Source organism: Hyla sarda, chromosome 2 (assembly GCF_029499605.1).
Source record: "Hyla sarda isolate aHylSar1 chromosome 2, aHylSar1.hap1, whole genome shotgun sequence".
Lineage (NCBI taxonomy): Eukaryota > Metazoa > Chordata > Amphibia > Anura > Hylidae > Hyla > Hyla sarda.
In genome coordinates, this window is record NC_079190.1 from 206,991,247 (window position 1) to 207,005,210 (window position 13,964).

The 13,964-nt window shown below is 42.6% G+C and overlaps 1 protein-coding gene across 1 annotated transcript in view; it reads left to right on the top strand.

The window, feature by feature from the left end:
- Positions 1 to 13,964, top strand: part of EGFL6 (EGF like domain multiple 6) — a 109,312-nt gene that overhangs the window by 22,103 nt on the left and 73,245 nt on the right. The window contains exon 3 of the mRNA XM_056560533.1: positions 68 to 160. Within this exon, the coding sequence (XP_056416508.1) occupies positions 68 to 160 (93 nt within the window). The remainder of the gene's footprint in view (positions 1 to 67; positions 161 to 13,964) is intronic.

Consider the following 13,964-nt stretch of genomic DNA (forward strand, 5'->3'; position numbering starts at 1 on the left):
TTAGACTGCATGGACTGAGTTGAAATACAGTATTTATAATTAATGTCTGTATCTTGTACTTCTCCAGCTGCATGTGAACAGGGCTGTAAACATGGCGAATGTGTGGGACTAAACAAATGCAAATGTTTCCCTGGGTTCACTGGAAACAACTGCAGTCAAGGTATGTAAGACTACATCACTTATTAATAAAAAATACAATGTAATGTTACTGATATTGTAAATCCTACCTATGGGTAAATGTTGTCATAAACATGTAGGACTATCTTGAATTGTGAACCCCTTACAGTGAACATTTTTAAATTTATATCTGGATGTGATTTCATCTGTGAATTCTATCAGTGGCAGAAGCCACAATATTAGAAAATCCAAATAACCATGTATGGCAAAATTCTATCATTTCAGTGGTAACTAATCTGGAAATCCTGATGGCTCAGCATGCATTGATATGGTTGTAAAATATAATGATTTCCAGAAATGCCTAGCAACATAGCATTGGTCCAAAGCGCAAAGGCATTAAATGGCAAAAAAAGGTGATGGCTGGGAAAGGGTCAAGAAATTAGACAGTTTGGTTAATGCAGGTCAAAAATGGGTCAATTTAACCCTTTATTGACACAGCGATTTTTCATTTTTTGTGTTTTCCTTTTTTCCTCTTTGTCTTTTAAAATCCAAAACTCTTCCAATTTTTCATCTATAGGGCTTGTTGTTTGTGGGACTTATTGTACTTTGTAATTACATCACTCATTTTATCACAAAATGTATGATGAAGCCAAAATTATTTGTGGGGCAAAATTGGAAAAAAATGCTACTTTTAGGCAGTTAAGTTTTTACACAGTGCACTTTTCGGTAAAAATGTAACATTATCTCTATTCTGTAGGTCCATACAATTACGATACACAATTTTTATAAGTTTAGTTTTTTTTTTGCTAGTGAAAAAAAATTTGTAGGCTTAAAACTCTTCTAGCCCCTATAACTTTTTTAATTTTCTGAATACGGGGGTGTATGTAGTTTTTAACGGTAACATTTTTATTTTTAATGGACTTTTGATCACTTTTTATGGATTTTTTTCTGCTGTATGAAGAGACCAAAAAATGCGCAATTCTGGACTTTGGTATTTTTTTACATTTACGCTATTTACCATGCGGTTTAATTAACAATATATTTTAATAATTCAGACATTTACACACATGGCGATATCACATATGTTTCTTTTTTTACATTTTTACGTATATACATACTTTTATTCATAAAATAGAGATTCAAACTTTTATTAGGGGGAGGGGTTATATACATTTATTACTTTTTTTTTTTTTTTTTTTAGTCCCCATAGGATAACATGGAATCTTTTGATTCCTAACACTGATCAATGCTGGGCTATTACACAGCATTGATCAGTGTTATCTGCGATCTGTTGCTCTAGCATGCCAAAGCAAACAACGGCACGGAGGAAGGTAGGGACCGGTCACCCATAGCAACCAGTCAGCAACATTGCCAGCTTTAGGTCCTGCGATCACCTTTGATTGCAGGATCTAAAGGGTTAAAAGGGTTAAAAGCTAATAGCCTGCAGTGATCGCCGCTGCAGGCTATTAGCTGCTGCCCTGGCTGTTTATTCCAGCTGGGAGCCACACGTTACAGAGCAGGTTGACGTCACAATCGCGCTCCGTAGCTGCCCCCCCCCCCCCCTTCCCAGGACATACCCATATGCCCTGGGGAAATGGTTAAAGTTAACTGTAAGCAGCGTGAAATAGGGCCAATATTTACTAATGGATAGATAGGTAGAGGGATAGATGCTGCATAAATATAAACAGTATTTTACCTTATTGAGTACACTCCTCACATTTTTTGTAAATATTTTATATCTTTTCATATGACACTAAAGAAATGACACTCTGCTACAATGTAAAGTAGTGAGTACACAGCCTGTAAAACAGTGTTTATTGTTGTGTCCCCTCAAAATAACTCAACACACAGCCATTCATGTCTAAACCTTTGCAACAAAAGTGAGTACACCCCAAAATGGAAATGTCCAAATTGGGCCCAAAGTGTCAATATTTTGTATGGCCACCATTATTTTCTAACACTACCTTAAACCTTTTGGTTTTTCACCAGAACTTCACAGTCCTCTTCCACTCCTCCATGATGACATCATGGAGCTGGTGCCCAATAGGATTTAGGTCTGGAGACATGTTTGGCCAGTCCATCACTTTAACCCTCAGCTTCTTTAGCAAGGCAGTGGTCATCTTGGAGGTGTGTTTGGAGTAGTCATCATGTTGGAATAATGCCTTGCGGCCCAGTCTATGAAGGGAGGGGATCATGCTATGCTTCAGTATGTCACAGTACATGTTGGCATATATGGTTCCCTCAATGATCTGTAGCTCCCCAGTGCAAACACACTTGTCTTTGTACTCCTTACCTGGTTGTCACCACACATGCTTGACACCATCTGAACCAAATTAGTTTATATTAAGCTCATTGAACCATAGCACATGGTTTCAGTAATTTATGTTCTTAGTTCGCTTGTCTTCAACAAACTGTGGGCTTTATTGTGCTTTATCTTTAGAAGAGGCTTCCTTCTAGGACGACATCCAAGCAGATGAATTTGATGTAGTGTGCAGCATATGGTCTGAGCACTGACAGGCTGACCCCCACCCCTTTATCCTCTGGAACAATGCTGGCAGCACTCATGTTAATTTCCCAAAGAGATCCTCTGATTATGATGCTAAGCATTTGCACTCAACTTCTTTAGTCAACTGTGGTGAGGGCTGTTCTAAATTAAACCTTTCCTGTGACAATGGGTCCATTTTGGACTTTTCACATTTCTACCTATGGGTGTACTCACCTGTTGCCAAGGTATAGACATTAATGGCTGTGTGTTGAGGGGACATCAGCATTAAAGACTGTTCACTCACTACATTGAAGCAGAGTGTCATTTCTTCAGTGTTGTCCCATGAAAAGATATAATAATATATTTACAAAAATGGGTGGAGCGGACAACATTTTTATGAAAATCCAATCTTGTATTATTCATGTCTGCTTCTGTACAGAATAGAAATCCTGCACTCCTCTGTGTAGCCAAAGTAGTTGTCTATAGTTATAATTAGATGGGTACGGAATATATGCAATGGACATAGGACATACACTCATGAGATGGCCTCAGGTGGTATTCTTCATCCAGTGTCTTCCTACTATTTTCATGAATATGACTGTGGTCTATCCAACATGCTGTTGTGTGAACTTTAGAACTGTATATTATAATGTATCTGGAACATTTCATTTCTGAGATATATATTTCCGGATTAGTCATGATTGTTATCTGTGTTTGTTGACAGTGCTGCCAAAAGAAATAAATGTCAAGCTTTAATTTGTTTTTGGGTTAGCTCCAAACCCATGCATTTATAGCATTAGGGAGTGATGCCTGAGACATCCTTGTTTTCCTTTGTGTCTTCCTTCTCACAGATGATGATTATTCATTAACCACTTGGGGACACAGGGCATTCAGGTAAGCCCTGCATCCCCGATCCTTAAGGACCCAGGTACACTTGTGGGAATGACCGGACCGGCATGCCTGCTGAATTCATTCAGCAGGCATCCCGTGGCAACGCCTGGGGGGGTCCTGAGACCGGCGAACTGCAGGTATTCCGGGTCATGCGGGTCTCCGGTCCAAGACACCCCGACCCCCTGAAGGGATAGGAGTGAGGTGGCAGGGGTGGCCTGCTGGGATTTGTAGTTTTGCAACATCTGGAGGGCCACAGTTTGGAGATCACTGTGCAGTGGTCTCTAAATGGTGGCCCTCTAAATCTTGCAAAACTACAACTCCCAGCATGCACGAACAGCAAACGGCTGTCTCGGCATGCTGGGAGTTGTAGTTGCATGCCTCCAGCTGTTGCATAACTACATATTCCAGCATGCCCTTAAGCGACTAGTACATGCTGGGAGTTATAGTTTTGCAACAGCTGGAGGCACACTGGTAGGAAAATACTGAGTTAGGTAACAGAACCTAACTCAAGGTTTTCCAACCAGTATGCCTCCAGCTGTTGCAATACTACAACTCCCGGCATGCATGGTCTGTCAGTGCATTCTGGAAGTTGTAGTTTTGCAACAGCTGGAGGTTTGCCCCCCCATGTGAATGTACAGGGTACAATCACATGGTAGGGTTTACAGTTAGTTTCCTTCTTCAAGTTTGAGCTGCGGAAAATTTTCCACTGCAGCTCAAACTCCTAGCGGGAAACTCAACGTAAACCCCCGTCCATGTGAGTGTATCCTAAAAGCACTACACTACACTACACAAAATAAAGAGTAAAACACTACATATACACATACCCCTACACGGTTACCCGCAATTGTAACGCTTGCATCTGAGTCCACCTCTATGCAAATCCCTAATTTAGGCCTCAAATGTGCATGGTGCTCTCTCACTTCCGAGCCCCGTCGTATTTCAAGGAATTTCACGGTTTAGGGCCCCGTATGGGGTATTTCTGTACTCTGGAGCAATTGTGTTACCAATTTTGGGGGCTTTTGCTCCTTTTACCCCTTATGAAAAGGTAAAGTTGGGGTCTACACCCGCCTGTTAGTGTAAAAAAATAAAAATTGTTACACCAACATGCTGATGTTGCCCCATACTTTTCATTTTTACAAGTGGTAAAAGGAAAAAAAGACCCCCAAATTTGTAACACAATTTCTCTGGAAATACCCCATATGTGGGCGTAAAATGCTCTGCTGGCGCATAACAAGGCTCAGGAGTGAGAGCACACTATGTACATTTGAGGCCTAAATGGGTGATTTGCACAGGAGTGGCTGATTTTACAGCGGTTCTGACATAAACACAAAAAAATAAATACCCATGTGTGACCCCCATTATGGAAACTACACCCCTCATGGAACGTAACAAGAGGTATAGTGAGCCTTAACACCCCACAGGTGCTTGATGAATTTTCGTTAAAGTTGGATGGGAAAATGAAAAAAAAAATAATTTCACAAAAATGGTTGTGTTACCCTGATTTTTTCATTTTAACAAGGGAAAATTGGAAACAAGCTCCCCAAAATTTGTAATCCCATTTCTTCTGAGTGAGAACATACCCATATGTGGATGTAAAGTGCTCTGCAGGCGCACTACAGTGCTCAGAAGAGATGGAGCGCCATTGGGCCATGGTGCCAGAACAATGGACCCCCCCACGTGACCCCACAGGTGTCTGACACATTTTTGGAACAGTGGTCCGTGTAAATGAAAAATTAAATTTTTCATTTGCACAGCCCACTGTTGCAAAGATCTGTCAAACGCCAGTGGGGTGTAAATGCTCACTGCACCGCTTATTAAATTCTGTGAGGGGTGTAATTTCCAAAATGGGGTCACATGTGGGGGGCCCATTGTTCTGGCACCATGGGGGCTTTGTAAACGCACATGTAAACCATTCCAAACAAATTCTCTCTGCAAAAGCTCAATGGCTCCTTCTCTTCTAAGCATTGTAGTTCACCCGCAGAGCACTTTACATCAACGTATGGGGTATTTCCGTACTCAGAAAAATTGGTGTTACAAATTTGTTGGGGGGGGGGGGGACATTTTCTCCTGTTACCCCTTGTAAAAATGTAAAATTTGGGGAAAACCAGCATTTTAGTGAAAACATTTTTTTATTAACACATACAACTTTAACAAAAAGTCGTCAGACACCTGTGGGTGTTAAGGCTCACTGTTCCCCTTGTTATGTTCCTTGAGGGGTGTAGTTTCTCAAATAGTATGCCATGTGGGAGGTTTTTTGCAGTTCTGGCACCATAGGGCTTCCTAAATGCAACATGCCCCCAAAAACCATCTCAGCATATGAGGTATTTCCTTACTCAAGAGAAATTGGGTTACAAATTTTGGGGGGATTTCTCTCCTTTTACCCCATATGCAATTACAAAAATAGCTCTGCAAGAACATGCTAGTGTAAAAAATGAATTTTTTTTATTTTGCACCCGCGATCAGCCATCTTATCCCCTATCCTCTGGATAGGGAATAAGATGTCTTAGCGCCGTAGTACCCCTTTAAAGTGGAAATAGGCTGAGTCCTAGTGTGAGCGGCATAGGCCATAATCAAATTCGTGAATATTCGCGAATATATGGATGAATATTCGTCATATATTCGCGATTATTCGCATATTCGTAATATTCTCGTTTTATTTTCGCATATGCGTAAATTCGCGTATGCGAAAATTAACATATGTGCCAATTTCGTATATGCGAAAATTAGCATATGCAAATTTTCGCATGTGCGAAAAAACGCACACCAGTCTCACACAGTAGTATTAGAGCCTTCTTTGTACCACACAAGCTGGAAGCAGAGTGGGATGATCACTGTGATGTGTACTGTAAAAAAAAACAAAAAAAAAACGAATATTCGTAATTACGAATAGATAGCGCTATATTCGCGAATATTCGCGAATTCACGAATATGCGATATTCGCTAATAAAATTCGCATTGCGAATATTCGCGAGCAACACTACTGAGTCCCTAAGGGGTTAAAATTTTAGGGTCTGAGGTAATAACAGTAAAGCATAAATTATCATTTCTGTTTAACTTAAGACTAGATAATGGATTTGTAGTCTCTACAAAAGCATTGTAGACATACAGAATATTATCCCTTGTGTAATACAGATTTACAGTATGTTCATATATACCAATAAGCCATGACATTAAAATCACCTTCCTAATATTGTGTAGGTCTCGTTTGTGCTGCCAAAACAGCTTAAATGGGTACTCCAGATAGAAAAAAAAAAGATATGTTGTTCCCTTATAGCCAGACCAACTGTATTGTAATATACACTTATTACCTGTACTGGGCAGTTTCCCCTTTTGGAATATGTTGTAATAGAAAGTGGAGAAAAACGTGCCATCCTCCGTCAACTATGTCTCCTCTGTCCCCTCTTGGGACCAAGATGTTAGCAGCTCTTTCTTTAACCCCTTAAAGACTCAGCCCATTTTCACCTTAAAGGGGTATTCCGGGCAAAACCATCTTATCCCCTATCCAAAGGACGGCCATCACGCCCCCTCCCATAGACATAAATGGAGAAGGCATGGCGTGATGTCACATCCCCAGTCCCAGAAACCCGGAGGCTTCTGAAACTAGAGACGCAGCCCCGCATAGAATGAGGGTGCTGCAGGGAGATCCCGGGGGGGGACCTAGCAGCGGGCCCCCCACGATCAGACATCTTATCCCCTATCCTTTGGATAGGGGATAAGATGTTTTTGCCCAGAATACCCCTTTAAGGATGCAGCAAATGTTTGTTTTTGCATTCTCGTTTTTTTCCCCTTCTGTTCTAAAAATCATAAATTTAAATTTTGTGCCTACAGACCCATATAAGGTCTTATTTTTTGCATCACCAATTGTACTTTGTAATGAAATCACTTATTTTATAATATAATCTGTGGTGAAATGAAAAAAATATATATATTGTGAGGTGAAATAAAAAAAAAATGCCATTTTGTAACATTTGGGGGCTCCTGTTTCTACGCAGTGCATCGGTAAAACTGACACATTGGCCCTGATTTACTAAGAGTGTTGTGTAGGTTTCTTTGTGGGTTTTAATTCCCTACAATTTTTTTCCATGGTATTTACTAATGTTTCCCTACATTTTCCACTTTTACCTACATTTTCCTTTTTTTTACACATGCTCTGATCTGTAGGGTTTTCCTCAGCTCAAATCCACCACATTTTCTGTGGAAACCTTAGTAAATATGTTCGGTTTTTATGAAAATGTCGGGAAAACGTCCCTTTTCGGTGACCATGCCCCCTTTTTCGGGTTTTCGAGAGTTAATCGGGTTTTCGAGAGTTAATCAGTTTTTTTTTAATTCTGGCACAGAATCTGGCACACAACCCGACAAAACATGTTGGGTTTGCAATAGTAAATGAGGGCCATTATCTTTATTCTGTAAATCCATATGGTTACAAAGATACCTAATTTAAATGGGTTTTATTTTATTTTAATACTTAAAAAAATAATAAACTACATGCACCAAAATGTGTATGTTTAACCCCTTAAGGACTCAGGGTTTTTCCGCTTTTGCACTTTCATTTTTTCCTCCTTACCTTTTAAAAATTATAACCCTTTCAATTTTGCACCTACAATTCCACATTATAGCTTACGTTTTGCGCCACCAATTCTACTTTGTAGTGACATTAGTCATTTTACCAAAAAATCCACGGCAAAACGGAAAAAATTCATTGTGTGACAAAATTGAGGAAAGAATAAAAATTTTTAACTTTTGGCTGCTTCCGTTTCTACGGAGTGCATTTTTCGGTAAAAAGGACACATTTTCTTTCTTTTATAGGTCCATACAATGAAACTGATACCCTACTTATATAGGTTTGATTTTGTCGTACTTCTGGAAAAAATCATAACTACATGCATGAAAATGTATACGTTTAAAATTGTCATCTTCTGACCCCTATAACTTTTTAATTTTTCTGCGTACGGGGTGCTATGAGGGCTGATTTTTTGCACTGTCGTCTGAAGTTTTTAGCGGCACTATTTTTGTATTGATCAGACTTTTTGATCGCTTTTTATTCATTTTTTCATGATATACAAAGTGACCAAAAATACACTATTTTGGACTTTGGAATTTTTTGGCGCTTACGCCATTAACTGTGCGGTTTAATGAACAATCTATTTTTATCATTTGAACATTTCCGCACGCGGTGATACCACATATGTTTATTTTTATTTACACAGGTTTTTTTTTAAGTGAAAAGGGGTGATTCTTACTTTTATTAGGGAAGGGGTTAAACGATGTTTATTAACTTTTTTCACACTTTTTTTTTGCAGTGTTATAGCTCCCTCCAGGGGGCTATAACACTGCACACACTGATCTTCTACACAGATCACTGTCATACATTAACATGGCAATGATCAGTGTTATCAGCGGTCAATTGCTCAAGCCTGGATTTCAAGCCAATTGGGCACGCCGGGGGCAGGTAAAGGACTCCGCTCACGTTCTAGCTGAACAGGACATCGCGATTTAACCACTATGGTCCTGATCAGCCCTACTGAGCTGCCGGGAATGTATTTTTGTTACTTTAGATGCAGAGATCCGTGCTATTAACCCTTTTGATCACGACACAACGATCAGTGCCACACACTATTAGCCCAAGGTCCCAGCTTTCATTAGCCGCCAGGACCGACCCGCTATGACCCCGCGTTATAGACCAGGACTGGGTGCAGGGCGTCCTTAAGAGATTAAAATTGGCATCTTCTGACTTGTATAACTTTTTTATTTTTCCGTATATGGGGCTATATGAGAGCTCATTTTTTGCACCGTCATCTCTAGTTTTTATAGGAACCATTTTTTTTAGGGGACTTTTTGATTGCTTTTTATTAATATTTTTATGGTATATGAAGTGACCAAAAGTGCACAATTTTGGACTTTGGTATCTTTTTACATGTACGCCATTGACCGTGTGGTTTAGCTAACCTCATATTTTAATAGTTTGGACATTTACACACGTGGCGGTACCTCATATGATTATTTTTAGTCTTTATCAGGGTGCGTTCATACTGCGGAATCTCCGTTTGCTGAATTCCACGAGCGGAGATTCCGTCTGGCCGCCGCCGCCGAAGGTACTTTGGCGCTAGGGCCGCGGGGCAACGAGCCGTCACTATTGACGGCTATGCAGTGCTCGCGGAATCCGCGCAAAGAATGAAAATGTTCTTTCTTTGCGAGGAACAATTTCAGCGACGTAATTGTCCGCCGCTGAAATTCCGCAATGTGAACGGGTCTCGTGGAGACCCATTCACACTAATGTTAAGTTCACTCCGCGGGAATTCCGTAGTGTGAAAGCACCCTTACATTTAAAAATTGGGAAAAGGGAGGTGATTTAAACCTTTAAAGGGATACTCCGCCCCTGGCATCTTATCCCCTATCCAAAGGATAGGGGATAAGATGTTGGATCACCGCGGTCCCGCTGCTGGGGACCCCGGGGATCGCCGCTGTGGCACCCCGCCAACATTACTGCACAGAACGAGTTCGCTCTGTGCGTAATGACGGGCGATACAGGGGCCGGAGCAGCGTGATGTCATGGCTCCGCCCTTCATGACATCACGGCCCGCCCCTTAATGCAAGTCTATGGCAGGGGGCGTGAGGACCGCCGCGCCCCCTTCCCATATACTTGTATTGACGGGGGCGGGCCGTGACATCACGAGGGGCGGAGCCGTGACGTAACGATGATCCGGCCCCTGTATTGCCCATCATTACGTGCAGAACAATCTCGCTCTGCGCAGTAATGATCGCGGGGTGCTGCAGCAGCGATCCCGGGGTCCCCAGCAACGGGACCCCGGCGATCTGACATCTTATCCCCTATCCTTTGGATAGGGGATAAGATGTCTAGGGGCGGAGAACCCCTTTAATAGGGAAGGGGTTAATGGACTTTTATTACCTTATCTTTTTTTTTTTACACTTTTTTTTTTTCATTGCATATACTTATCAATGCTATGCCATAGCATAGCATTGATCAGTGTTCACTGCGCTCTGCTGCTCCAGGCATGGAGATGTAGATTGCCAATCGGATGACGGAGAGGCAGGCGGGGACCCTCTCGTCAGGTAAGCAGATCGGGACATCGCCATTTTATCGCGATAGTCCTGATCAGCTCCGCTGAGCTGCCGGGACAGTTTTAGTTTAGTTTTAGGAAACTAAAGGAATTCTAAGGGGTTAATGCCGGGCATCAGCCTGATCGGCAGTGCCCGGCATTAGCCGTGGGTCCTGGCTGCCGGTAGCAACCGGGACCCACGGGGTTTAACCTGTTCTTCGCTGGTGAGAACAGTTTAAACCCGGTTAACGGGATCAGGGCATACAGGTACACCCTGCATCCTTAAAGGGGTACTCCACCCCTAGACATCTTATCCCCTATCCAAAGGATATAGGATAAAATGTCTGATTGCGGGGATCCCACCACTGGGGACTCCCGGGATCTTGGCTGCAGCACCCTACTGTCATTACTGCACAGAGCAAACTCGCTCTGTGCGTAATGACGGGCGATACATGGGCCGAAGCATCATGACATCATGTCACGGCTCCACCCCTCATGATGTCATGGTCCGCCCTCTTAATGCAAGTCTATGAGAGGGGGCGGCCACCACGCCCCCTCCCATAGACTTGTAGTGAGGGGGCGGGCCGTGATGTCATGAGGGGTGGAGCCATGACATCACGATGCTCCGGCCCCTGTATCACCTGTCATTAAGCACAGAGCAAGTTTGCTCTGTGCAGTAATGACAGCGGGGTGCTGCCGCCGAGATCCCCAGCGGCTGTACAGGTAAGGAACTGTCCAGAGTAGGAGCAAATCCCCTCTCCTGCTCTGGACAGTTCCTGATACAGACAGAGGGGTCAGCAGAGAGCACTGTGGTCAGACTTATAAGAACTCCAGCAAGAAATACAACTTCCTCTGGAGTATACAGCATCTGATAAGTACTGGGAGGATAAAGATTTTTAAACAGAAGTTACAAATCTGTTTAACCAGTTGTTTTTTTAAAATTTGTTTTCCACCGGAGTACCCCTTTAAATTCTGTTTGTTGTGAGGTGCGGACTCCATGGATCAGATTTGCACCTTGGATAGGGGATAAGATTAGATGATAAGATGTTTAGGGGCAGACTACCCCTCTAATGGCCATCAATACCAAACTGCTGCCATTTGGCCTAGCTGGTTAATGCTAGAAATTTAAGAAACTATTATGAAAACGCAAGTAAACGCCCGAATTTCCACTCTGGTCATCTTGCCGTAAGGGTGCCTTCACACGGTATTACTAGCAGCGGGTTTCACGCTGCGGGAAACCTGCTGCGGGTTACACTACCATTGATTTGAATGGGTCCACAGACAGTCCGCAATAGTGTCAGATTTGCGGACTGTCCGCGGACCCTTTTAAATCAATGGTAGCGTAACTCGCAGCAGGAAATTCGCTGCTAGCTACTAGCGTGTGAACGCACCCTATAGCTGATGCACAGGTTGGAATAGTTAGGTTTATGTAAGGCTATTTCAGAGCTGATGCTCACTGGGAGAATTGAAATACGCTGCTGTGAAATAAAGCATTACTTCTTCCCCATTGAAAGCACTGGGGTATGCATTGCTTTTGATGGACAGTGGCAGTCTTCCGCAGCCAAGAGTAACAGTTGATAGAGCCGTTGCAGGAGGGGTCCTGATTATGGATCTATATCAGCTCAGGCAGAACTTCCTTTTCCTTTTCTGCTATGAACATATTATGCTCCTGCAGTATGAATGACAAGCCTACATACATCCTAAATACAAGAACTATTGTGAGCAAGGAAGTACATGATTCTAAATTTAACCATGTGTTCTCACCAGAAGTGTGAACTTGAACTCCATGTCCCAAGTAAAAAATCTGAAACAAGCTCCCGTGCAGACTACCATAGGTCAGTTATAATATGGATGCCTTGTTACCTGGCAGGATGGCTAGTAGGCCCCCTTAGGATCTATGGCCAGATGTCTATGCTGTGCCCCTGGTTTTTAATAAAGAGCACTTTTAAATTATAAAGGTCACAGGCCTTTATTAACTCCTTCCTTTCTCAGACCATAATAGTGCATTATAGTTAGTGGAAATAGTAAATTCTAAATGAGTACATATACAGTAACTACCTATTGAACAAGCATAACATTATTTTTACTGCATGGCAAATGTAGCAAAAAAGAATTCTAAAAAAGCAATAACAGAAATGCAGCTTTTTCCACTTCTCTGCTTTCCAAGGGGTTAGTCAGAGGACATGTGTCAGTGCTCCTACAAAGGCATGAGGAAGATGTCAATAAATATCCTTTTATATATATATCTTCTAACTTTGAAGTCTTCATGTGGACTTGGCAAGCTCCCTTTAATCTTAGTGTTTTTTTATAGGTGCCTACAGAGGCATGACAGGGTGCCACTGGGATGTCATGGGCTGCCTACTAAAGGCCTCAAAGTCTGTCATCTTTGTACACCTAATTAAGCTATGCCATCAACATGGCCTAAATGATATGAAGTATTAAAGGGGTAGTCCAGTGGTGAAAAACTTAAAGGAGTAGTCCAGTGGTGATTCAGTGGTGAGCAACTTATCCCCTATCCTAAGGATAGGGGATAAGTTTGAGATCGCGGGGGGTCCGACCGCTGGGGCCCCCTGCGATCTCTCTGTACGGGGCCCCGGCTCTCCGCCGAGATAGCGGGTGTCGACCCCCGCACGAGGCGGCGGCCGACACGCCCCCTCAATACATCTCTATGGCAGAGCCGGAGATTGCCGAAGGCAGCGCTTCGGCTCTGCCATAGAGTTGTATTGAGGGGGCGTGTCGGCCGACGCCTCGTGCGGAGGTCGACACGCCCCCTTCCCGCGGGCTGTCGGGGCTCCGTACAGGAGATCGCAGGGGGCCCCAGCGGTCGGACCCCCCGCGATCTGCAACTTATCCCCTATCACCACTGGACTACTCCTTTAAGCTGTAATCGGTATCTCTGTGTCCGTACCAACCTGTACTATATAACTAATGTATTACTTATGGTGAAAGCTGTGGATGCATAAAATAAAATGGATCGGGGGGCAATTGTTAAGCTGCGCAAATCTTCAAAATTTTGATATTTTTGTGCAGAAATTAAAATTTTTGCTCACAAATTGCTATTTCTGCAAAAAAAGTGCAACTTTTAAGGATTTGTGCCTTTCTTAGTAAATTCAAGGAGTGCTCCTCATAATAAATCCAGTGAACTAAAAATAGGCAGAGCTTTGCATATGTACGGTGTACATGTCATGACCAGGTGTGGACAGGGAGAGTGAGCCTTAAGCTTTCCCTAATAACACTCTCCCTGCCTACTTCCCCATGTGCCCTAAAATGCGGATCGACAACCATGGTGCCGTTCCTTTCCTACGCTTAAGTGCAAAGGGCATAAAAACAAATACTACTGTAAATAGACCGTCCCACAACCAAACAACCAGATAAACCAGACAAGATATAAATATACAAACAGTGCAGGATAT